This window comes from Seriola lalandi, unplaced genomic scaffold (assembly GCF_002814215.2).
Source record: "Seriola lalandi dorsalis isolate HSWRI2012SDOR001 ecotype SW California unplaced genomic scaffold, Sedor1 jcf7180002054983, whole genome shotgun sequence".
In the NCBI taxonomy this organism is placed as follows: domain Eukaryota; kingdom Metazoa; phylum Chordata; class Actinopteri; order Carangiformes; family Carangidae; genus Seriola; species Seriola lalandi.
The window spans coordinates 116,665-140,620 of NW_019525532.1; the positions used below are offsets into that span (position 1 = coordinate 116,665).

The 23,956-nt window shown below is 42.4% G+C and overlaps 4 protein-coding genes across 4 annotated transcripts; 2 read left to right on the top strand and 2 right to left on the bottom strand.

Annotated features, from left to right (window-relative positions):
• Window positions 1–5,838: 5,838 nt before the first annotated feature.
• Window positions 5,839–7,706, bottom strand: smim20 (small integral membrane protein 20). Its single transcript, XM_023396841.2, has 3 exons — window positions 7,510–7,706; window positions 6,709–6,765; window positions 5,839–6,050 (listed from the first exon to the last, which is right to left on the bottom strand). Exons 1-3 carry the CDS (start codon window positions 7,616–7,618, stop codon window positions 6,007–6,009), a joined length of 210 nt encoding a protein of 69 aa, XP_023252609.1. The 5' UTR covers window positions 7,619–7,706; the 3' UTR covers window positions 5,839–6,006.
• A 46-nt stretch (window positions 7,707–7,752) lies between these two features.
• On the top strand, window positions 7,753–13,685 carry man2b2 (mannosidase, alpha, class 2B, member 2). Its single transcript, XM_023396839.2, has 19 exons — window positions 7,753–7,981; window positions 8,149–8,295; window positions 8,613–8,718; window positions 8,803–8,975; window positions 9,071–9,186; window positions 9,367–9,544; window positions 9,713–9,911; window positions 10,010–10,200; window positions 10,301–10,472; window positions 10,627–10,763; window positions 10,860–11,137; window positions 11,348–11,539; window positions 11,650–11,893; window positions 12,022–12,132; window positions 12,247–12,439; window positions 12,567–12,713; window positions 12,820–12,932; window positions 13,075–13,192; window positions 13,358–13,685. Exons 1-19 carry the CDS (start codon window positions 7,850–7,852, stop codon window positions 13,459–13,461), a joined length of 3,051 nt encoding a protein of 1,016 aa, XP_023252607.1. The 5' UTR covers window positions 7,753–7,849; the 3' UTR covers window positions 13,462–13,685.
• A 612-nt stretch (window positions 13,686–14,297) lies between these two features.
• Window positions 14,298–18,988, top strand: LOC111647212 (uncharacterized). Its single transcript, XM_023396831.2, has 8 exons — window positions 14,298–14,551; window positions 14,959–15,030; window positions 15,124–15,195; window positions 15,348–15,550; window positions 15,886–15,949; window positions 16,057–16,222; window positions 16,477–16,674; window positions 16,908–18,988. The coding sequence occupies exons 1-8, from the start codon at window positions 14,537–14,539 to the stop codon at window positions 17,030–17,032; spliced, it is 915 nt and encodes a 304-aa protein (XP_023252599.1). The 5' UTR covers window positions 14,298–14,536; the 3' UTR covers window positions 17,033–18,988.
• Window positions 17,736–23,079, bottom strand: LOC111647211 (uncharacterized). Its single transcript, XM_023396830.2, has 3 exons — window positions 22,777–23,079; window positions 20,325–21,059; window positions 17,736–19,611 (listed from the first exon to the last, which is right to left on the bottom strand). Exons 1-3 carry the CDS (start codon window positions 22,883–22,885, stop codon window positions 19,526–19,528), a joined length of 930 nt encoding a protein of 309 aa, XP_023252598.1. The 5' UTR covers window positions 22,886–23,079; the 3' UTR covers window positions 17,736–19,525.
• Between the last annotated feature and the right edge of the window lie 877 nt (window positions 23,080–23,956).

The following is a 23,956-nucleotide window of genomic DNA, read 5'->3' on the forward strand; positions in this document are numbered from 1 at the left end:
CCGCCATGTACACTAAAACAAAATACACACTGAATACGAGTGATTACACACCAGTGCGGATGCTAAATATCTATTAAAACAATTCAATTCAGTACAGCTGCTAATATACAGCAGGATATAGGTTTGACTTACTGAATCAATTTGCCTTGCGTGTAAACCACTAATAACAGGATACAGTTCATCTTGCAGCATTAAAATAGCGGGGTATTGTGAGTATTTTCAACACTGTGAATCATTCAGTCCACTTGCACGGAAGACTCCAACTAAAACAAGACTCTCTATGTCACATTAGATCATAATATTACACATTTTTATCAATCTTTATTGCATTACATGCAGCTCTGTGAAACTGCATACCTTCTGTATTGTTCACTACAATATAATTTTTAAATGCTGTCTCGGGGTTAAACTGTTTATTTTTGATGAAAACCCTCAGACTGAGGGGGAGTGACGCACCATGCCAGGAAATATGAATGAAAACTGGCCCACCGGGTATAAAAAAAAAAAGCAGTATAAAAGAGCTTTCCATGGTTTTTGAATGTAAGCGAAGGCTTTGATAGGCCGCAGACTTATTATCACGAATGAACGTGTCAAGTATTAAGGTGACTTGTAAATCACTCTCCCTCACTTTCTGCGCCCCTCTTTTCTTAGCTTTTCGGAGAGGTCTGGAGGAGCAGCATGATTGCCTACAGCTCTGGCCCTCTCTGTCAGTAGCCGTGCCTAAATCAACAGTCCCCCTGCCGTTTTAGTGCATAAGAAATTTTTAAGATTATAATGGGACTGTAAAAACGGAAACCTGCTATATAACGTGACTGACGGCCAGGGCTCGCACAAGCTCAGACAGTGGTGCTGTAATGGTGTGTGTTTAGGATGGGTGACAATAATATTTCAGTCAGCGAGTGTGTGTGCGTGTGTGTGCTTTCTCTGTTAATCAAACAGTTCTGAGGTAAATGCAATTGTGGCTTTTAACTTTTTTGGTTCCATAGAATCAGTGGAACATGGGACAACACGTTAAAAGAGGAAAAGATGGTCTGCATGATGAGGTCTGTCCATAACAAAGATTTTCCTCTCCATTGAAAAAAAAAAAAAAAAAAGATGGAGGGAATAATAACTTTTTTCCAACCTTAAACTCCAACTAATTGCTTAACATTTCCTCTACAGATTCATATGTGGACCTGAGCCAACACACAGGACTTTGGCACATTTAAGAGTTTCCTACTCATCTTATTCAAAGGTGTTCCTTAACCACATGCACTGGCTGCCTGAAGAGCCGTGAAGAACGACGGCCCCGTTGAGATAAGCCATAAGGACAGTAGAAACACATGTTGTTTATGTACTCGCTTACTGTATACAGTGTATATCTCTATAGAAGTGGTGAAAAACAGGGTGAAAATTATGCTTCTGCTATCACCTGGTGATTGAAGTTCTCACATTGCAGCTGTTGGGGTCATAAGTGCAACAGCCTTGAAACTTTCAGCCCATGGAGGTCAGTTTTTTTTTTTCTGCCAAAAAACAGTACAGTTTAAAAGATAACACAGATGCTCGCAGAATGAAAATACTCTACATATGACCGAGCGATGCAGAGTCCTCCCATCATCCATCTTTTCCATTTGTCCTCTGTGATTCACAGTGTAATTTCCAAGTGATCTCAGCAGAAGACGAAGAGTCTGCATTCCTTGCGGTTCAGCAGCGCTTTGAGTTACATGTTAACATGAGAGTGCTAAAATGCTATTTATTTAGCAGGTGTAATGTTTACCATATTCACCATCTTAACACTAAATAGCACTACAGCTAAGTACGGCCGATGGGGATGCCAATTTATTTTGCAGGTTTGTGGACATGAACCAAAAGATCACCAAAGTTATTACAAGTAATCCTCAGGGATCCATGAACTAATGTTTTACTGTGTTGCTAACAACGCTAATCTAATAAAGCAAGTATTGCTCAACACCAGAAACAATAATTGTGCTTGTTACTTTTCTAAGTAGTGTAAAAATTACTATATTATGAATGAATGTTTATAATGAGTTCATCTGAAAAACAGGCTTAAAGAGGCAAAAGCTGCAGAAAATGTTTTCACACATGCTTTGCTGTGTGGCCAAATTACTACACACACTGTTTATGGCTGAAAGTTCCTGTATGAGTCTATTTTGCACACACAAATCGACAAACCGTTATTGCATCATCTGCCCTTTACCATTGGCTCTCTATGCCCACAGCTTCGACTGAGAACTAAGAGCACACCACAGCAATGAACTGCAGTGCCTTCACGACTGGGCAACAGAGATGCAACCTAAAACAAACTATAATTATCTATTTGTGGTCCTGCTTGGGGCAAATATGAACAGAATACAAAAGCACACACACGACGTTTGGAGTTCCAGTAAGTTCCACAACCACAGTTTAGTCTCTCCGGGATACTGGGTTCCTCTTAACTGAACCTCTTTGCTTTCTTTCCTGAATGACACATGCGCACACACACACGCTCATGCACGCACTGAGTGTAACACTAGCTCCCTCCAGACCACACTGTCACTGGGGCAGCTTGCCTCGCCTGCCTGCTGCGAGCCTGGCCGGTGCCTTTTTTTTTTTTTTTTTTTCCTAGACACTGCTTCAGACTTACACTATCTGTTTCCACAGCCGTGCGCCTGCTGACCCAAGAATGTGGACAGCGCTCTGGTACATTGTTTTACAAGGCTAAGCAGTGTATTTGAGATGGGAAATGTAGACTCTTGCTTGTTTTATGGGAGAAAACCAACTGCGTGTGTGTGTTTGCTCTTGCGTGCATGTGTGCTCAATTTGTTTTTAAGTGATAATCTGTGATATTCATGTTTTTTCCCCATTTTTGGTGACGTCTTTGGTGAAATATTGCTTTGGTGATATAGTGTCTAATGTATCTTGTACCCCTGCGTATGTGTTCCAAAGAAATTATAAAAAATAAAGTTTGGGATTACGCTTTGAGGGATCCATTAATAGGCCTTAAAGGGAAACTCCACCAATTTTAAACACCACTGGATTGAACTATACTATTGCATATGTGAAAAAGGTGGTTAAAGGCTGGCCCTCCTCTCTGTTTTAAGCTAGCAGCAAAGCCACACTTGCCGCTACTAGCATAACACACTTGGACCTGTACAGTCAAATAAACTGCGTTGAGTTGCACTGTGGGTAATGTAGGCACCACGTTTTCACAAGGAAATTACTCCGGTTCTTCTGCATTGATTTTGATATTTTATATTTTTTTCTTCAGGTGAATTGTGAGTGTTAGTGTTATAGGAGTGCAATGCTACACCGGTGGAGTACTTCTTTATTGGACCATAAATGAATTCATGACCTTGTGGTAGATTTACTTGTGTTAACTCACAAACATCATGCAGCAAGTCCCTTTCTTATCTATACTTTGTAAAACTTAAAAAAGCAGCACAGCACAATTTGGTAAAAGATGCATTTTTTGTATAATGTTTCTTCCCTTCAGGAATCAAGAGTACATAGAATAATTATTAGTTGCTGTGAAGTTGTATTTTCTTTTGCCTGTTTTCTTACTTAGGGCTGCAACTACTGAGTATGGCATATTTCCCCCTTTTTTTCTTTTTCTACACACGTTATTTTGGTATTTGTAGCATATATTTAGAGTCAACCATTGCTCTTCCTTTATTTGACAGGTGCATATTTGTCTTCTTTTGTGGCTTTATTACATAATCTGATTATAACCATCTGGACGTCTTTCTATTTCTATTTTCTTATTTGCTGATGTTGACAATGTGGACATTAATGTGGAATGTCCTTCCTCTCTTTGATGGGGAGCATGCACCTCATTAATTAATTGTGTACTAACAAATAAACAACAACAACAAGGAGAAGAAATTCATTCAGCCGTAAATCAATACCACAGCTCTCTGTTTCCAATTACTGTGTGTGTCATCAAGAGGCTCTTCGGAGCTCTCCAAAGTTCTTGTTTTTGTTAACTTGTTATTTTCTGCTTCTATTTTCCACACACTTGACATAGCACGCGCGAGGGTTTGCTCGTATTTTACACGCCATCCCGCCCCCTTCCCGAAAAGCTCTCTGCTGTTTCTCCAACCCCAGTGGCCTGTCTGTCAACCCTTGTTCCCATGGCAGTTAGTTAGGAACCTCGGCCAATTATCTGCTGGTCTTGAACACACGCCCACCAAACTGCTCAGAGCGACGACGTGCCACCAACTCTGCAAGACCCCTTCAATGGCTGCGAGAGATTTGTGTGATGGGTTAATGGTAGGATAGTAAAAGTGCTGGGGAGGCGACATTGTTGAGTTCATGTTGGTTCAGAGTGCGCTGTGACCCTATTGAATGTTTTATAGTGAGGGGTGTCTATCTATTCAGCTGAGTGGGACAAGGGCCACATAAAGAGAAGTAGACAACACAGAACCATAAAAGCCTGGCACAGACTCGAGGCGTGATTCAGAAGAGATGGACGTTAAGGAGAACGTGCACGTCTGACATGGGGTGTCTCAGTGAGTCCTGCACTGATTCATGGGAAGGCAAGACTAAAAAGCTGCAAGCCATGCTGCACAACCTGTTACATACTTTGCCAGGCAAAGCAACAGAGATTGAGTGTCTTTCTATTCTGTGTGTAGGTGACGCGTCCCCTCAAGAATGTGGTTCTCTTCCTCTCGCCGTTCGCCTCAATTTCCCCTCTGGTTGCTTACTTCACTCACACAGCCGAGGAGCTGTCGCTTGAGGAATCTGGAAAACACCAGTGGGGAATGAGAGGAATTTCTGCTTTTCGTTTTTCCTTAACCACCCCCTCACCCCTTGCTCTCTTTACTTTGGACGCCTCTGCACAGCCGAGCTCTTGAGTTTTCTCTTGTTTCTGAATGCAGCCCAACAATAACAACCTCTCATAAACAATGGGGCTTGTTGATTGGGGGGTTGAGAAGGAGAGTGGCCGTTGCTGGCCCGTGCAGGCGGTTTTGCTGGCAGTGGGCCTCACGAACGGTCCTTAAAGTCCGAAAGTACAGGCTACATCGAGGACCGTGAAAGATTTAAGGGCAACTTTAAAAATGCACCATCTCTGAAGGACCATAAACACATGCTTTAGCTCTTTCTTAATCTATCTTTCCTCCAAAAGGACTTTGATGGACCAAACTCTGAAAGGGGATGCTGGTCAATGTCAGGAAACCACAAAAGTACAGGGAAAAAAATGGTAGTTTTGGAATTCTCCGCTTTTACAGCACCCGTGGACTCGTAAAGGGAGTCTGGATCACATCGAGTAGGATTTTGAACAAGACGACCGTGGAGCTTTGCCCCATCCTTCCAGCCCATGGGCAGCTAGAGCACAGCAAGAGTCACATGGCATTTAAACAGTGAAGCAATAGTTAAACCCTGTGTCCGTGACAAGGAAATGATAATTCAGAGCGATGTGTCCTGGAATAACTCTGTCTCTACTGTTTCCATCCTGGAAGATGATGCTGCACATTACTGGACATTGTCCCTCATCTGCTGAACCGTTTTTATGACTCTCGCATCAACTAAATCAAAATAAAATGTCAAAAGAGATTCTTGTGAATGGGGTGGATAAACAAACCACTGTATTTTATTATAATTTCCTACAGGCTGCATACCAGAGCAAGGCCTCTGGAAATACAAGAGTTTTTCCAAAATATCTAAGATGCATAAACAAAACAATACACAGTCCAGTGCTTTCTGTCTCAACAGGCAGGTTTTGGGTGCCCCCTTGTGGTCAAATGATGACATTTAGCAGGGTGGAAAGCACATTTGTGGTCATCATTTCCTGTCTCTCATCACAATATATTACCCAGTACAACAAAAAAGTTATATCAAGAAATCTTTAACGAAATCGTGTTTAATCTTTTAGAGCTTTAAACTTTATTTATAGGATAAAGAATCACCGCACAACCAAAATTTAACACATTCTGGAAATCATTCATTCATTCACTCACGCGCACACCAAGCACTCATCGAAACAGGCATCTGTGTGTGGAATTAGTGACAGCCAGGTGTCACTGGTCTTCATTTGCCTGAAGGCTTGAACGGATCAGACCATATCTTCACACCTTTTTGGGGAAAAAGAAATAAACAGCGTCAGCAAGAAAAGGATAATGTGAGAGAACAGATGACGCACTGAACTGCACATAAAGTAGTGGCTATTTTTCTCACCGCGTCTTTTTTAACCATGTGTGCAATTAAATGAAATCTCAATTTACCATACTTAACGGACAACGAGTGTGGCTCAACGTATACTGTAGGACAGTGCAATGAGTTCCTAAAAGTTTACATTCAATATATTTTCGACTGATCTTTGAGGTCCTGAAATATGACTAAAATTGTCCAGGTCAGAAAGTAAATCAAACAAGATATGTTGGCTTCAGACAAAATACAAAAAGGGAGCAGATCTGTATGGAGCCAGTCCATCTGTGTAGGGTAAACATAGTCATAAAACATCTTGTAAATGCTAAATTATGTAAATTTACATTAATATCAGTAAGTCAGAAAGTGAAGTGGATACTGGCCAATTGCAAAAGTTGAATAAAAGTGAGAAAAAAAAAAGAAGCCCAGCACACTGAATGTTTATTTACGCACATTTCAGACTATGTCCTTGATCGAGTATATAAAATACCTGTCATGTAGACTGAAGCATTCTAAATAAATACACTATAAATATACTGCAGTGACAAAACCACCACCCAGTTCAAATCTACTATGTGCTCTTACCCACGGGTTGAATATCTGCCTGGTTGATTCCTGCCCGGTTCATCTTCTGGACTTCTCCTAGCAAAGAGAGAACAGCACAGTACATTTAGTGGAAGACTTTTGTGGCCAAAATCATAAACAAGATTTCCGCAAAGCAGCTGGTTACTATCAGTCTTTATTTTTCTCTTTTGCTTGCACTGTCAGTAACACTAGAAGAGGTTCATCCATGGTTTTACTGTATGTCCTGACTGTAGCTTTCCATCCGTGCTGGCCAGAACTGGCTGGACATAATATGGTGAAACTACAACTATTTCGCTTAATGTATTTTCCTGGCATCCTTCTGTCTTTGTCTTAGCTGGTTTAGCTACATGTTTATGGTTTTGGGAAGGTGGAAAGGAAACCTCTCCATGTGCAGTGAGAAACCTCTATCGCTGGGTGGACAATACTTTTAACTTCAGCCACATCTAGGATAAAATTTATGTATATAAACTTTTTTTTTTCTCTTTGGATTTGTGAAGAGCTTTTGATTAATGTTTCGGGGACATAAAACCCGAAGTTCATCGAGTTTAAAGACTTAAAAAGTGCCAGAAAACAGAGGTTACTTAAACTAAATATGTGCCAACGCGTAACAACATATTAGCTAACGTCTCCTAGCTAAAACCACTAGCTTACAGTATGTTTTGCCAACTAAAGCAACGCGGAAAATAATTAGCACAATGCTAAAATCTTCATTCGCAGCAACATATTAAATGACATTAGGCTGGATATTGTAAACAGTCTGATTGTGTAACTGAAACTGAAGGATAACTTAAAGCCACTTACTGTACTCTTCGTTATGCGTGAGGGGGTGGAAAAATATGGGGTAAAACGCTGCGGCAACCGCTGTTACAAAGCCGCCAAATACAAAAGCAATTCTCAAATTCTTTCCCATTTTTATGTTACATTGGAGGTAATGCTTTCACCTCCAAACGTGCACTGTGTTTACAATGATTGTTTCCGGAGTTAAAGGTCACCAGCGCACTTTAACTAGCTTGGTCTGTCTGGGCTTCCGTACTGAATAAATTTGAGTCGTCAGAATCACATGTTGCAGCACAACAATAACAAGGAAGAAGCTCTTTCTAAGATGATCTAACGCTTCTCCTTCTTTACCGGATAAAAAAAGATGACATTTTTAGTCGTGTTTGTTTTTTGTTGCTGCTTCTCATATGGAGTGACAGACAGTGAAAACGAGCCAATTCAGACATTTGTAATTCCTCACAGTCACATGGATGTTGGCTGGGTGTACACTATTCAGGTAAGTTTCAGTGTCTAGCTTTCTAATAAGGTGTTAAACCTCTCAAGCATAATTATACAGCCTACAGTTTAACAGTTTCTTTTCACCAAACTACTATAACACATATAATGTGGATAAATATGTGTGTTGTCTGTGTAAATATGATTTTGAGTATGTATTTTCTACAGGAGAGTATGCACGCCTATGCAGCCAATGTGTACACCAGTGTGACTGAGGAGCTGTCTAAGGCTAAAGACCGCAGGTTCATCGCTGTGGAGCAGGAGTTCTTCCGGCTGTGGTGGGACACTGTGGCCACAAACACACATAAAAGACAAGTAAGGATGTGTGATGAGTCATTACTGTGTTCTGACATAAAATAATTCAAGATGGTCTCATTAGATTGTCTCTACGCCATATTCTTTAAAGAGATACTCCTATATTGCACTTTCATAAAGTTAAGGGGTTTACAAGAAACAGATTAGAAAAAGATTAGTCAAAATGAAAGCATCAGAGACCAATATATATCCTGGTTTTAGTCCCTGTTTTTATATGCTGAGTAGCTCTGAATTGATCTTCATGTTTTAAGTCAGTGGAGTCACCCCTTGCATGCCCAGTAAATAATTAACATGTAATGGTTTGGTTGGTTTTCTAGGTGCGACAGCTTGTAAAAGAAGGCCGACTGGAGTTCATCATCGGGGGCCAAGTGATGCACGACGAGGCTGTAACTGATCTAGAGGATGAGATATTGCAAATGACAGGTAGTACTTGTAATTTCCTGCCGCTGTAACCTGCAATTCCGGTGACGGCTCATGTAGTAACCCAGTACCTCCCTGCTGATTCAGAGGGACACGGCTTCCTCTACGAGACGTTCGGGGTACGTCCTCAGTTCTCCTGGCACGTGGATCCATTTGGAGCCTCTGCCACCACGCCGGTCCTGTTTGCCCTGGCAGGTTTCAACGCCCACCTCATCTCACGCATTGACTATGACCTAAAAGACACCATGCAGAAAAAGAAGGTATTAGTTGGTGCCTCAGTCGGAAATATAAAGTAGATTTGTACTCCTCACTAGTAAATAGTCACTGCATGTTGTTTATCTATTTTTCTGTACAGAACCTACAGTTTGTGTGGAGAAGTTCTCACTCTCTAAAGGACAAGCAGCAGATCTTCACTCACACTATGGACCAGTTTAGTTATTGTACTCCATCCCACCTGTCGTTCTCAAACAGGTATATCACGTTCAGACTATTTGTATGATTGCTTTTATCATTCTACCAAAGCCCAAATCTCATAAGCTATTAAGATAATTGACAACAGATAAAACTGCATTACACTGGTTACTGATATAAATAAATGTTATTTAATAGGAAAAAAACTGCAATTTGTCAACAAAAACATTTTGTTCTCAGCTCTGGTTTCTACTGGAACGGAGTTGCTTTGTTCCCAGACCCGCCTAAAAATGGAGTCTACCCCAACATGAGCCTTCCCGTCACTAAGGAGACAGTACACGCCTACGCCCAGACCATGGTGGAGAACATCAAGCAGAGAGCAGCATGGTTCAGGACCAACCATGTGCTCTGGCCATGGGTGAGTAAACAGGAACCTGGGATTATTTTATTTTGGATCAAATCCAGTTCAGTAATTCAGTAATTTTTACATGGAGAGCTCCAGTGAAAACATATGCACAGAAAACATTTATTTAGAAAAAAAATCCTTATCCCTTACGTAAATGCTTGTTTTCCCCTTGTGTTTCAGGGCTGTGACAAACAGTTCTACAACTCATCTGTGCAGTTCAACAACATGGATCCTTTAATGAAGTACATCAACCAGAACAGCAAAGAGTTTGGTGTGACAGTCCAGTATGCCAGTCTAAGTGAATACTTCCAAGCCATCTACCAATCAGATCTTGTTTGGGAGAGTCGGGGCAGTGAAGATTTTCTGCCATATTCCACCGGTGAGACCTGCTAACATTAAAGGAAGGAAATGAGGCACAGTCAAACAGAGTTTTCTTGTTGATATCATCTACTGTGACTAATGTGTTTTATTTCCTAGAACCATACCAGGCATGGACAGGATTTTATGCCTCCAGAAATGTTTTAAAAGGGATGGCACGGCAAGCTAGTTCCCAGCTGCACGCAGCCGAGACTCTTTTCACACGGTATCGAATCAGCTTCCCTGACGGACCTGTGGCTAAAGACTGGGCCCTGCACAAACTGAGAGCACTTCGCTGGGCTGTCTCTGAGGTAAACTGTCCATTGGACTCTCTTATCACAGAGGGACGACAGGACAAATAAAAGCTCACAGTCCCAACACCACAAAATGTGATTTGGCGTGTGTTTTTAGGTGCAGCACCATGATGGTATCACTGGCACAGAGTCTCCCAAGGTGGCAGACATGTACATGCAGCATCTCACGCAGGCCATGATGGGAGTGGAGGAACTTCTCGCTGCGCTCTTTCTGCTGCCCCACCACCTTGACATCCCCAGCATGCTCAGCAGCCACTATCACAGAAAAGGTGTTTTAGAAGAGGGCTGCAGCTTCCTTTAGCATGCTAATATCGGCGCAACGTGTGTGCTTTGAACTAAATGCTAACACGAGCATCGAGATTAGTCTCAAACACACATTTAGGTTAACATTTGAATAAACTGTAATTAATCTCCTCATGCCAGGTGTTCATCAGACTCTGGAGCAACATGTCATCGTTTACAACCCCTTAGCGTGGAACATCACCACTATCATCAACGTAACAGTAACCTTCCCAAATGCAGCCGTCTTTGATGATGATCGACAGCCTGTGCTGGCACAGGTATTATTATCATTTTTCTTGTCTCAAAAGCTCAGAAAATCTATTTAGTATATCTGAATAAGGCTATATGTAATAATATCTTCCTGTCTGTGACAGATCCAGAGATCAGCACAGTCCAATGTCACCTATGATCTTTTCATCATGGTGGACCTGGGAGGCCTTCAGCATAGAAAATACTTGATTAAGTTCTCTGGCAAGCCGTGCTCTGGGAAGTCCAAGTGTAGCTGGACTTATGAAGCTAAAGGGGTTCTGTTTGAGAGACGCCACGTCCAGGACTGGAAAAAAACAGGGAGGAGGCTTCTACCAGTTCTGAATGAATGTTACAAGCTCATGTTTGACCAGGATACCAATCTACTGCACAGCATCACCTATCTGTAAGATCTGACATATTCCCACACTCATTCCTTAAACGATATGATACGCGTTGTATCACGAGTGTTTTAGCAGTGTTACAAAATAAATTCAGCACCATGATACTGTATTTAAATTTAAAACTTTTAACTTCCATGGTTCACAAAAACTCATGCTTTTCTTTTGTGCTATTGTAACTCTCTGACCTTTGACCTCTCTGTCATCCTTGGTAGTGAGGAAAAAATGAGAGTAAGGATGACTCAGGATTTCTGGGAGTACCACGCAAACGGAGACGTAAAATCAGGGCCCATCTCTGATAACTACATCTTCAGCACCAACGGTTCGGCTGTGCGGGCCTACAAGGCCGTTGAAATGGAGATTATCCCCGGGAAGATTGTGTCTGAAATCAGGCAATACTTCTACAGGTGGGTTAAAAGAATTGTTTTTTGATTTTTTTATAGTATATTTTGGTCTCTCCTCTTTTCTCAGCCCTAATTGTGACATTGACTCTTATCATTTAACATCTTTTTTTTAGAGAGGAAATCGATAAAGATTACGCTTACTCAATCACCACCCGTGTCCCAGAATGTTTCGGGACCAGACTGCGGTGTCATAGGCTGGAGCAAACCTATTCGCTGGGACCCCTCCATCTAAACACAGAGGTCGTCCTCAGGACCAGCTCTGCCCTGAAGAACAACAGGACCCTGTACACAGATGACAATGGTTACCAGATGATGAAGAGACCACACAGGAAGTTCACTAACAACACTTTAGCAAGAGTAAGTCCTTGGAAAAAGTGGAGATTTATGCTGCAGGGTATTTCCATGGTTTAAATTCTGTAATTGGTCCCAGTGAGTTTAAAGTATTCTAATATGGAAAGTAATCCGCGTTAACACGTGTGCTGCAGAACTACTTCCCCATGGTTCGGACAGCGTTCATTGAGGATGACCTCAGCAGACTGGTGCTCACCAGCGACAGAGCGCACGGTGTGTCCAGCCAAGCCAGCGGACAACTAGAGGTACAAAAGGCCATGCGAGCACACACTCACATCTCTTCTCTTCTCTGCTCACACAGAAACATGTAAACATCCTGAGGTTTGTTTGGTTTTTTTGGGGTCTTTTTTACCCCCCAGGTCATGCTCCATCGACGTCTTTGGAACAACTTGCCCTGGAACCTCGGCTACAACCTGACCCTCAATGACAGCTCAGTTGTAAGGCCCACCCTGTGGATGACGCTTGGCTCCATCAGCACCACCTCCACTCTTTACCAGAGGGAGGCAATAGAGCTGCAGCACAGACCTGTCATCATGCCCATAGACCAACCTCGTAAGTGCTCATTTTTGTAAGGCTGCATGACAAAAAAAAACTTAAAAAGTAAGGAAAAAATGACGGAAATAACATATAAAAAGTATTAAGACCCGACAGGAACTGTGTTTTGCTCCCCAACACTCAGAGAAGCCCTGGCTGGAAAAGGAGCCCAGAGGAAGTTCTCCTGTGCATTCAGTCGTTTTGCCGCCAAACCTCCACCTGCTCAGTCTCAGTATCCCCGGATGGAACTACAGCTCGAATCATGACGTTCACCTCAGTCACATACACTCAGGTCAGCAGGGAGAAAAAGAAAAAAAAAAAAAAACTGGGCACATCAAAATCTGTCCATTCTCTTTGTTTATAGAATTCAATTATGTCATTTATTTTGGTGGATCTAGGTAAGGATCTGCACTCAGAGCCGGACTACGATCGAATCCTGTTGAGAATCATGCATCTGTATGAGGAGGGAGAACATCCTGAGCTTTCGAAGCCAGTCACAATAAACTTAAAGGTACTGATAAAGAACACAGAGTCATTTCTACATATTAGTCTTGGTGTTATAAGAGGAAACTCTTGGATTTTCATAATTTTAAAAATAGAGTTTACTTAATCTTTTTTTTTTTTTCTTCAATGGTCATTTCCTGTATGAGCAGGATGTTCTGCAGGGCATAGGGGAAGTAAAAGTGCTGGAGGAGCGTTCTCTCACAGGAACCTGGGACATCACCAGTCTGCAGAGGTGGAAGTGGAAGACTGCAGATAACTTAGAAACAAGTGAGACATGGCTGAAAAACAGGAGAACAGCTGAACAGCAGTATCTTCTGATTATGTCCAGTCTTAGTAATACACTACATTTCACCGTTTTGATGTATACATTAAGTGAAACAACACCTTCTTCCTTCTGATGCTCATTCTCTGTCGCCTTTTTCCTTCTTTTAGAGAACAAATGGTGTTGGAGATGTGGAGAAGAAGCTTTCACCGTCAGCATCTCACCCAAAGAGATCAGGACGTTCTTCGCTCATTTAGTTTCTAAGAACTTTTAGGCTGAACTGTCTTTAGTCTTCTGTGAAGATAGCCAGTCTTCAGAAATGTAATGTGACTTGCTTTTTAAAGATGTGATCCTTTGCTACACTGCTAATGAATGCTCTTCTTGCACATTATGTTGATTTGTTAAGAGGCACTGATGTGTTGATGGGTTGTGGATATTCCCACTTTGAGTCCCTGTTGACTCTCACTGAATAAAGTGATTATTTTTGTCTTGTTCAAATGTCTGTGTCAGATTTCTGACTCCTCTCACCCAACTAATGCTACAGTAAAGTTAATCTGATGGGACCAGCAGGAAATTATAGATTAAAAAAAAAAAATCTACATATGGCGGTCCATTTACTCCAGGCAAAGCTGCTCAAACATTTTCCCACCTGGAGTCATGAAACGCATTTAACCAGTCCTGGCAGAGCTTTAAAATTCTTCAAGTGTCTTAAAATCAGTTTTGTCTCCGACTTATTGCCAGTGAAGAGAGGTTGATACAGGGGAGAGATGGCCTCTCTCTTTTTTATATGGACAGATGTTTTCTTCTTATATGGCTATTCTATATATTTCATTCTTAATAGACGGATATGAGGGTGGTATCGATTAAAGTGAAAGAATGTTTTCAATAATGTCAAACAATTCCTTTAAATAAAGAGGCCTAAGTAAGGCGGGTGAGACCAAGCACTCGAGGTTTTGGTTAAACATTCAAGTTACCTGGCTGCTCAGTGACGTTATTGGCTGCACTGGTTCAACAAAGTCGATCATCTGTGCTCATCTTTACAGTTTGCAGCTTTACTGGAAAAGGTAGTCTGCCAACATGGCCGCTAGGGGCCTCACACGCCCATCACCAATCCTAGTTTCACGGTGCAGCCGAGAGCGAATAAAGCAAAAGGGCACCACCCGAGGAGAGCAGCCCCCCTCGGCCCGTGTGTGCATCCCCGCCGCCGCCGCAGCAGCAGCAGTTCATCGGAAAAGATGAGGTCGGATTTTAAATAGCAGACTGCGGGGTTTTTAGTGTCGGCATGCAGTAGCTAAACGCGCCATGATCGCCTGGGAAGGAGACGACCGTTGTCTGCCATTTGGATCAAGATGAGCGGCAGCAGTGTGAGTCCTGTTCTCCTCATTATGTGTTTCTTTTATCAGCTGCAGGGTTTTGAGTAAAAGTCGCACCTTGACGGATACGATTTAAGAGCTTACGGTGCATTTTGCTGCGTGAACGTGACGTTTTCGGTCTCCGGCTTATTTCACTGTCCCTAATTTGCATCGTTTAATAAAACGAATGAAGTCTTTGTTATTGATGGAGATGCGGGATGCTGTGAGGAGGAGGCGTTGCACGTGTTGCTAGGATACTCGACTGAGAGGATGCTGGGAGGGTGGCATCGCCCACAGGTCTCCCTGAGGTGCTGGAGGGATTTTGAGGTCAGGCCTGTTGGATGTGTGTGTTGAAGATGAGGAATATTAACGTGTGTTTTGTGTTTTTGCCTGTTCTTTGTGTCTGTGTGTATGAATAGAAAAGAGAGAGGGAGCAGAAGAGGAAGCTGCAGCACTTTCTGAGTGACCTGGCTTTGCTTGGATCATTACAGGTTTGACCACACTGGCAGTGAATGAATGCAGAGGACGTTGAACACACAGTGTGCCGAGCAATCTCGTGCAAAATTGTATTGTTTTACTTGCAGGGCTTTAAATACTTCCAGCCTTGGCTCAGAGGGAAAGAGGAGTTGCTCCTGACAGTCGTCAACGAGGATCTGGTCAGTTTCTGTCGACAAAAAAGTAATAATATGTGAGAATCTGTCTTGTACACAGTGTTGTCTGCTTTATGTCATTTTCTGTTCTTACTGTTTTGTCTATACGACATAATAAATGCCACCCTCACCCGTCCCCCCCCCATGCTCTCCTGCAGGGTTGGCGAACGCCCGGGTTTGTGGTGTCCAGAGCCTCCTCCTCCGCCTCCTCCACCAGCAGCTGTAACAGCAGTGATGTCTCTCCCAGCAGCAGCTCCCCCAGCCTGGCCAGTCGGAGCAGCTCTCCCCTGCCCGGGGAACCTGTGGGCCCTCGAGAGCCCCCCACGCAAACACGCACCAAGACGCAGCCGCAGACTGCCAGGTGACTGATGGGGCTGGTGATGTTGGTGTTGTTGTCTTGTCTGAAATTTACAAACAACATTAACAAGTAGCATCTTGACTGACATCTATATACGCATCACTTTTTTATTTTTTAGATTAAACAATTCTTAGAAAATCTTTAGCTGCAACCATGCATACTTCGTTTTCTTTTTCAGTGTTCACTCGTTCAGTTGTTTTTCTATGGGACAAATGCTCCTGATGAGGCTTTAGCTAAACATTTAACATGCCATGTTAAACTGATCAGATACACGTATACAGACCTGCTCGCAACCACACTTAAGATACACATTGGTTGACCTCTTTCTGTATTCTTAGGGACCCCGGCAGTGAGGAGCATCTTCTCCCAGCATCCCCCAGTGAACGAGAGATAGCAGTGCCTGTAAGCGCATCAGCCAAAGTCTTGATTTAGTTTTCTTCTCCTAACCTCAGAGTTCAATATTAACTCACTCACTCTGTCTCACTAATCTCCACTTTGTCCCTCAACAGGAGGTGAACTGCACTCTGTTTTTACTGGCCGGCTACGTCAAGTACGGGCGCCCCTACGCCTGGATACGCTCCAATCACGAGCGCCTGGTCAACATCGGAGGCACCGATTCGATGGTCAAGGACACGCCCATGAAACTCAAGTCCATCTCAGACTGGCAGACGCGAGGTATGGAAACAATGTGAGGAATCCAAACCGGAGAAAGTTATTGTTTCACTGCACAGATTCAATAATTACACCATTTTCCATGAGCTAAATCAGATGCAGATGTCTTCGCTTGAGTTTAACCTTCTTAGAGAGCACTGTTTGGTGTGGATTAGGGTTGTGGAAAAAAGCTCTGGGTGCTTTAGTTTGAAAACTGTTCCACAAATGTTTTACTTGAATAAAATCCCTCTTCTGGTTTTTTTTTTTTTTTCCTGCAGGTATTCGTGTGTGGGACATCGTCAGTGAGCTGGTGTGCCTGTGCACCGTTCCCTCTCCTTCAAACCCCTTCGCCCTGGACATGCGTTACATCAAAAGTCTCCCCCTCCCCGACCGATTCCTCGTCACAGGCGCTCTCCTCAACTTCCTGGAGATGTATGTGGTGTACGGGAACCGTGACGAGCTGCACTATGACAAAGGTATCACTCATCTCAGATAATCACGGAGAGCAACAGGTGGTGTCAGTATTTTCAAACTACAGCAAATCATTAGATTTAAATGCACTATTTGTATTACTATTGACGCCAGCAGGTGATGCTGTTTAGCTACGTGACAGAGATAAGACACAGGCCTTTCTCCCACTCCTGCCACATTTAAATTTTTAAGTTATCAGCTCCTGTTTTTGATAATTTCATAGTTTTTCTCTTTTCAGTTGTAGAGGAGGTGAAGCCTCTGAGGCGTTTCCATGTCCAGTCCCTGCTGGAGTTACAGCGACACAGAGAGGCCTCCAGGCCGAGCAGCAGTCCGACAACGCGGTACTCTTCTGGAGAGGAGTGACCGCAATCGATCGTATAAAGATGAGATGTCCTCGGTGCACTTTTAATAATTTCTTGTAGGAAAACAGAGACAGCACATAGGTTGAAGTGCATGAAATCACACCTGAAGGACTGTCTGTAGGTGAATGCTGTTATGTTTTAAAGGGTTTTTCGTGCTTTGGTGTGTTAATGATTGCATTGTTTGACTCGTCGTGAGCGTTTGTGCCCCGTGCGAACTAAATGCCCGAAGAGAGCTCTCGTCACAGTATTCATAACGCGCACACACTGTACAAATCTGTTCGTTTCAAGGCTGCGCTGTCCAGTTGGGAGCTGTATCTGCATCTTTACCACAGTTGGAAGGTAGTCACATGTACCAGATGTTTTGGAAATTTGAAAAAAAAACAAAAAAAACACTGGAGAATAACCCTGGGAAATAAGTCACATGACTGAGATTAAACATCCCAGGACCTCTCTGAATGCCTTGCCCTGCCACCCCCCAAAGCCTTCAATCTCAATCTGTTCCTCTCCCACACACACACACACACACACACACAGTTAAAAGAGGAATTCTGTTTTCGTCAGGCCAAATATAACATTTCAAAACTTGAGTGTTCAATCCTGGAAACAGAATCATCTATCGGGGTCAAAGCTGCAGAAGTTAAATATTTGTTTTCTTCAAAGTTAGAGCAGCATGAGAAAAACATCTAAAAGACAACAAACAAAAATGTTGTATAAAAAGTTTTAATAATTCATAAAATACATATTTAAATATGTACAATGACAAAACAGTACATTGATAAAATATATCTTAAAGCAGGCACTCTAACCCCTTTTATGAGATGAAGGTTGTGCCGTTTGTAAAAGATACATCAAAGTGTACAAAAAGTTAAAATTAACCGATAAAAACCAAGTGGCACATCAGTCAAAAACACAGGCACCTTTCCTGTTAAAAAATATTTCTAGCTTACTTTTGGTCAGAAAACACAAAATGAGAACTGAATGGTCGCCTTGGGGTGTCCAACTAATCCTCAAGTCTCTCATTTGTAAACCTTAGATAGAAATCGCCCTCATGAGAGCATGTTATGCAATACTGCACATATCAATGCCTATAACCGTCACTTTAAATGGACTTAAAAAGCGGTCAGGGCACCTTTTATGGCTTCGGTAATGTGAACAAGTCGAGAGCTCAAGAGTTAAAAGCGCACTGTAGCATCTACTGATGAGGCCGCTCCAAATGCAAAGTCATGGTTGGACATGGGAGAAGAATTCAGGGCTTTTAAGAAGATTCTCCATCTCAGATTTCCCCCCTATTGGAATGCAGGTGCATGGCCGCACATTCCTCACAGAGGCTCCACATGGGAACACAGCGTTCCCAGTGTTCGGACGCAAACAAACTCGCAATTCATGGCTGAGTGTGTTCCCACGTAAATGCAAATAATTTAACACTGTGGACAGTCAGGAGTTTTTTGTTTGTTTGTTTGTTTTTTTGCAGGATGTCGCTATAGTGTGCAAGGGGATACTTCTGTTTTTATTTACAATGCAGGTGCTGTTCCTGTCATACAATTCATAGAAGCAAATGGCCTCTTAAAATGCAGTAGGAAATTATATAATTTATGATTTTATGAGGAGGAATTAAACTGATGTGTTCAGGTGTCAAATTTTACAGCTGGAAATTTGGAAAGTGCTCAGAAATGACTAACTAAGTAACTACATTCTATGCATTACAGACTATATCAAATTTTACTTCACTTTTGTATGACATGACAGCATTGTCCTACATTATGTAATCTCGGCCCAAAACTCTCACAACATAGATTAAAAGTGTGGTTGTGTCCATCCAATTAAAAAAAGAAAAAAAACAACAAAAAACATAGTTTCTAGTGCCACATGGTTAAAAAAACAAAACAAAAGAAAACAACATAAAATCATCATGACCTGTAACAAATGTCAGTTAAATAAAAATCAGCCTTCAGAAGCATCAGGACTCTCGTCGTCTTTTCCAGTTTTGCCTGTGGATCATTTTGGCCAACAGCCAGTCTCGTTGTTGGTTTAATCGTCTCTTTCCAACAGACCAAACCCTGCGGTGGCTTCAGTATCAAGTAGACTCCTTAAAAACAAACAAGCCAACCAAAAAAAGGGCCACAAACATGAATCAGTCGGGTCCTCAAATGGCTCGCAGCCAGTCACAAGTCCACACATTGCTGTTGACAGGCAAACAAAGGAAGCTGTCAACAGCAGCTTGTGCTGCATCAGACGCCACATTTGCAAAAGTCAACAGACAACTTTGCTGCGTCACAAACCGTCAAGTCCATACACTCACTGATTATGGCAACATCCTCCCACAAGCAGAGTACTCAGACAATATGTCCAAATATGGACTTTCCCACTTCCCAGTTGCATCCCCTTTGTCTTTCCTTCTGTCTTGTTATCACTCCCTAACTCCCTTCAGTGCTGTGATCCTTGAGGTTGTCATTAGGTTGATGTGGTCCCATGTTTGAGGGGTTAGAGTCGGGGTTCAGTTCCAGCTGTCAGAGGCAGATCCTCTTCTGGTGATGGCCCTCATGGGGCTGCGAGAGACAGAACCTCGCTTCTTCCAGCGAACTGAAAAGGAAAAAGACGCTGGGTCAATGATGTTAGCTTGGCAGCTTCAAACAAAAAGTGAACTCTGGTGTTTAAATATTAATTATAAACACACAACTAGCCCCAACAGTTTGTCTACCTCGACTCTAAAGTGTCCTAGTGTGGCTATTCATTTACTTCTACCTACTTCAGCACTTGGTTTTCATTACTTTCACCCAGGAGCTTGAGGTCAGAGGTTTAAATCAACGACTCTGCCCCACAAAGCCAAAAAATAGCAGCTACGTAGTTGATTAAAATTCAGCCAAGACCAGAATCTGACTTTAGCATAACTGTTAATATAATTATTATATATATATAATATTATATATTTAATTTAAAACCAATTTTGCTATTAAAAAAGTGTATTTTGTCAGAAGAAAACAGCATGTTATGTTCCTGCTAAAAGCTAACTAGCCTAGCTGAGCAGAGGAGCAGTAACTGTCTCTCTCAGCCTCTGGCTCCAGTGGACCACATTATTTGATGCGGTTCTGTTACCTTAAAATCACATATATTTAATTAAAAATTAATTTATTAAAGTAGCTCACTGGATCAGATGGATAAGAAAGTTGAAGAAACAGAATCAAGTATCTGTGGCAGTGATTAATAAATCAGCCTAAAAAGGCATAAAACTAATTTGTTTGGCTGTTTCTATAATCATTGCTCTCTGCCTTTGTTCACCTGTACCGTCATCTCACCTTTTCCCAGACTGGCAGGCAGGGTGGAGCTCTTTGTGTTTACAGGAGAGTTGGATGACTCCTCTACACGTTTCCCTTTCACCTCCCCTGGCGGCAGAGTGGCCGAGCCGTCCTGCTGCCAGTCGCTCAGCGCCCGCTGGAAGGAATGAGCCAGGCAGGCCGTCATGTCTCGCGCCCGCTCTGCCCGGCTGCACCAGAACACCCGACACTGCAGCTGCTGCCCTTGATGCTTGCAGATGTACAGGAAGACATTGGGCCGGTTGGCATCAGCGGCACAGTACGCAATGTCCTGCAGGTATGTCTTAGTGAGCTGCCGACCGGTGCTCAGCTCCTTGACCTCGACGTATCTTGGGCGCACCACCAGGGCGTGATCTTTGCTCAGCTTCTTCCCGTTAGCAATACCTTCTAGCAAGTGGTTAATAGCATCCTGGGCCTGCTCTCGATCCAGAGAGAAGATTTTCTCTGTGCCCAGGTAGTGGACTTTGAAGAGCGGGTCACCATGGGATAAAGACTCTGTGCGGTCGCGGCGAAAGCGGCGACGCAACGCAGCGGGAGAGTTCTTAAGGGTCTGCATGAGGTGGAAAGTGCTGAGAGACATGGTGTGTTTCAGGTTGGATTTGGTGGAAGTTTTAGCTGAGGTGTAAGTGTCTGTGGTCAGCTGGTCCTCTTCAGAGCCGCTCCTACTCTTCCACCTTTCTTCTATAAATAGAGCGTAGTTGCATCCACTGCTTTTATCTGAAATGAGGCAGATAAAGACAGTGACGTTAGTGGATCCATTTCAAAGACACATGAATGATTAAGTGAGACAGATGCTTAAGCTTTGTTAATATTAAAATAAGGTGAGAGAAAGACTACATCCTGGAATTGGGTTGTTTTGACACCAAGGATTTTCTTAGGCATGAAGAAACTCTTCATTAGGCTTTTATTGTGCAATCTGGTGTTTACAACTCCTTGATAAGGGGGGTAAAAAAAAACATGCAGTCAGCACAACTTGTACTGCAGCGTGGAAAAACAAAAGGCCACCAAACAGGATCAGTAACGTGAGTGACGCATTCAGGAGGAATATTCATTCACCACAGACACCAACCATTAAATATTGACAGTCAAGCTTGGCTTGAGCTTATGTCCTCACAGCAGTGAACCCTTAAGAGACGTACAAACACACTGATGAACTGGAAACATGCCAATATAAATCGAAGGTTACTGAAGCACACAGGTGACACAAAGGCAACCAGGCAGGTACACAGCCTTCTTTAAACTCAACCCCACTCTTAGTATTACAAACAACACTCATATCACCATATTATTAGTTACTGGAAGACTTATAGACTTCTGTGACCTCACTAACACGAGTCTTATGCAACCACATCTGGCCACCCATTGTCTCCAATCCTACATATCCACAGAACTGCCTGTTCTCCATTGTGTTACACTTTATTTTTTCCCCTTTCTCTTTTCTTGGCCATTCTTTCAACATCCTAGGTCCCTCCTCAGAAGTGACTTGCAGCGAGAACCGCCGACTGTTCCAAGGTAGTGGCCATTGTTAGTCAACCCCCCGTGCAGGAAACAGCTTTGCATTCCCCCCTAAATATTTCTACTGCAAACAATGGCATGCTTTTGAGAGTGTGTCACATCACAAAAGAGATGCAAGCTGACCTAAAGCCTAATACGTCCCAGGATATGCACATGTACATATCTAGGTTACTAAAACAAGTAAAAATAATGAAACCACAGCATTCACTAGGAAACACACATAGACGCACCTATTTTGCATTAAACCAAGACCACTGTGCAACACCTGTCAGTTGACACAGACCTCAAGTGCATCAAACCTGCATAAACAACTGCCCCTCTGTTTGCTGATGGGACATTTCTGCTTATATTTGGATTCTTGGCAACGCTTCATTCAAAAAACATGTAGCAAAAAATAAAAATCTATTCAACTGAAAGTCAAGTAAGAGAAGTTATATTCATGACTCGTTTTACTTTTAAGGATGCATCCAACAAGGCAGAACTTAACACATGGGATATGGTTCACCTAGTCTTCCAGCCACCAGAGTAAAAAGCGAGCAATAGAGGGATGGCAAACAATATTTGAAGGCTTTAGTATTAGTAAGTGCTTCTTCCTTTTAGGCCGAATTAACTACCAGAGCCTAGTGATTACTCAAAACAACTCAAACATGTGATGTTCGACACATCATCTCAGGAATAAGCGAGATCACATGAAATTGGTAGATTTCAGAGCGTGGTTCGGTGTGCCCCGGAGCGTCCCTGAGAACTCGGGGGCAAAATAAAAAATACCTGCTAAACGTTGTCATAAAAACCATTTCAGAAGTTATTGCCAAGAGGAATAAAACAATGTTCAAAGAAACGTGTTTAAACTTAAATTACAACTGAGTTTCAGGTAAGGTATTCAAATTATTCTCTGAAGTTTTCCAAAAATGTGTCTTACCCGGGCACAGTTTCATGCAAACGATGTCCTCGTGCGCCTCAGGTGAACCGCGGAGTCCCGGGAGCTTTTCAAACACACTGGGCAGGTGGAAATCTCCTAACCGGCACATTCACACTTAAGTCGGGTCGTTGTCTGAGCTCAGCGTCCCTCGTACGCACGTAAACGACAGCCACGCGGACACGGAGAGTGTGTGAGACACGTTATGTACTAGATCGGGTCATGCTCTCCTTTCTCTGCTCACAGTATGGGTTGAGTGAATCACAGAGCGCGTGGGAGAACCGTTTTAAACAGCGTAGGCGCGACCTCGTCACACGCGTAGACGAACACTTGCGTCTGAGCAGTGAGGAGGCTGGTTGGTGCGCGGCAGAGGAAGGTCCACCGGGGACGGGGTGGGGGGTGGGGGTGATGATTTACACGAGAAGAGGGATTTACAGTATATGTCAAGCTGGCCTGTTTTTGTTTTTCTTACTGGCATTAATGTTTTGAGTATAACTAGTTTTTAAAAAATGTTTTAAACCCCTTATCACAGTTTTCCTAGTTTGTGTCTCTTAAAGTGAGGGAGAGACTACATCCTCTCTTAAAGTTTGTGTTTCTTAAAGTAGGTTTCAGATTGTTAAAATCTGCATATTTCACTGTGTTCACAGTATCATATGCTCTAAATTATGTATAATGTATAAGCTGAGCAAAATGTTCAAACCCAAGATTCCATGGTTTGTATGGTTCGCTCAAATGTACATCATTATCATTTTATACACATCCCCCCAAATTAATCCTGACACATTTGGTGTCTTTGGAAAATTTTGAAGGTATTTGAGTTTGAACCATCAGGCTGCTGCTTTTTATATATACAAATATATATATATATATATATAAAGGTGATTAAAGGAGGGATTTAAACAAATAAAATCTTTTTGGCTTCACCAAAGTAATAAAATAGACATATTATAGGTTCTGACAGGTTATGATTCCAATTAACGTGTAGAAATAAACACAAATAGTAAGTCACCTAACATATGACTGAGTGAAGCAAATTCCTTCATATCATTATGATTTTTGAGCTGAAAATTTGATTTTCAATGAATCTGTCAGCTATTTTGTAATCAATCAATGATTATGCTATATGTCAACAAATCTTAAAAATGGCCACCACAAATTTACCACTTTCCGCAAGATGCCATTT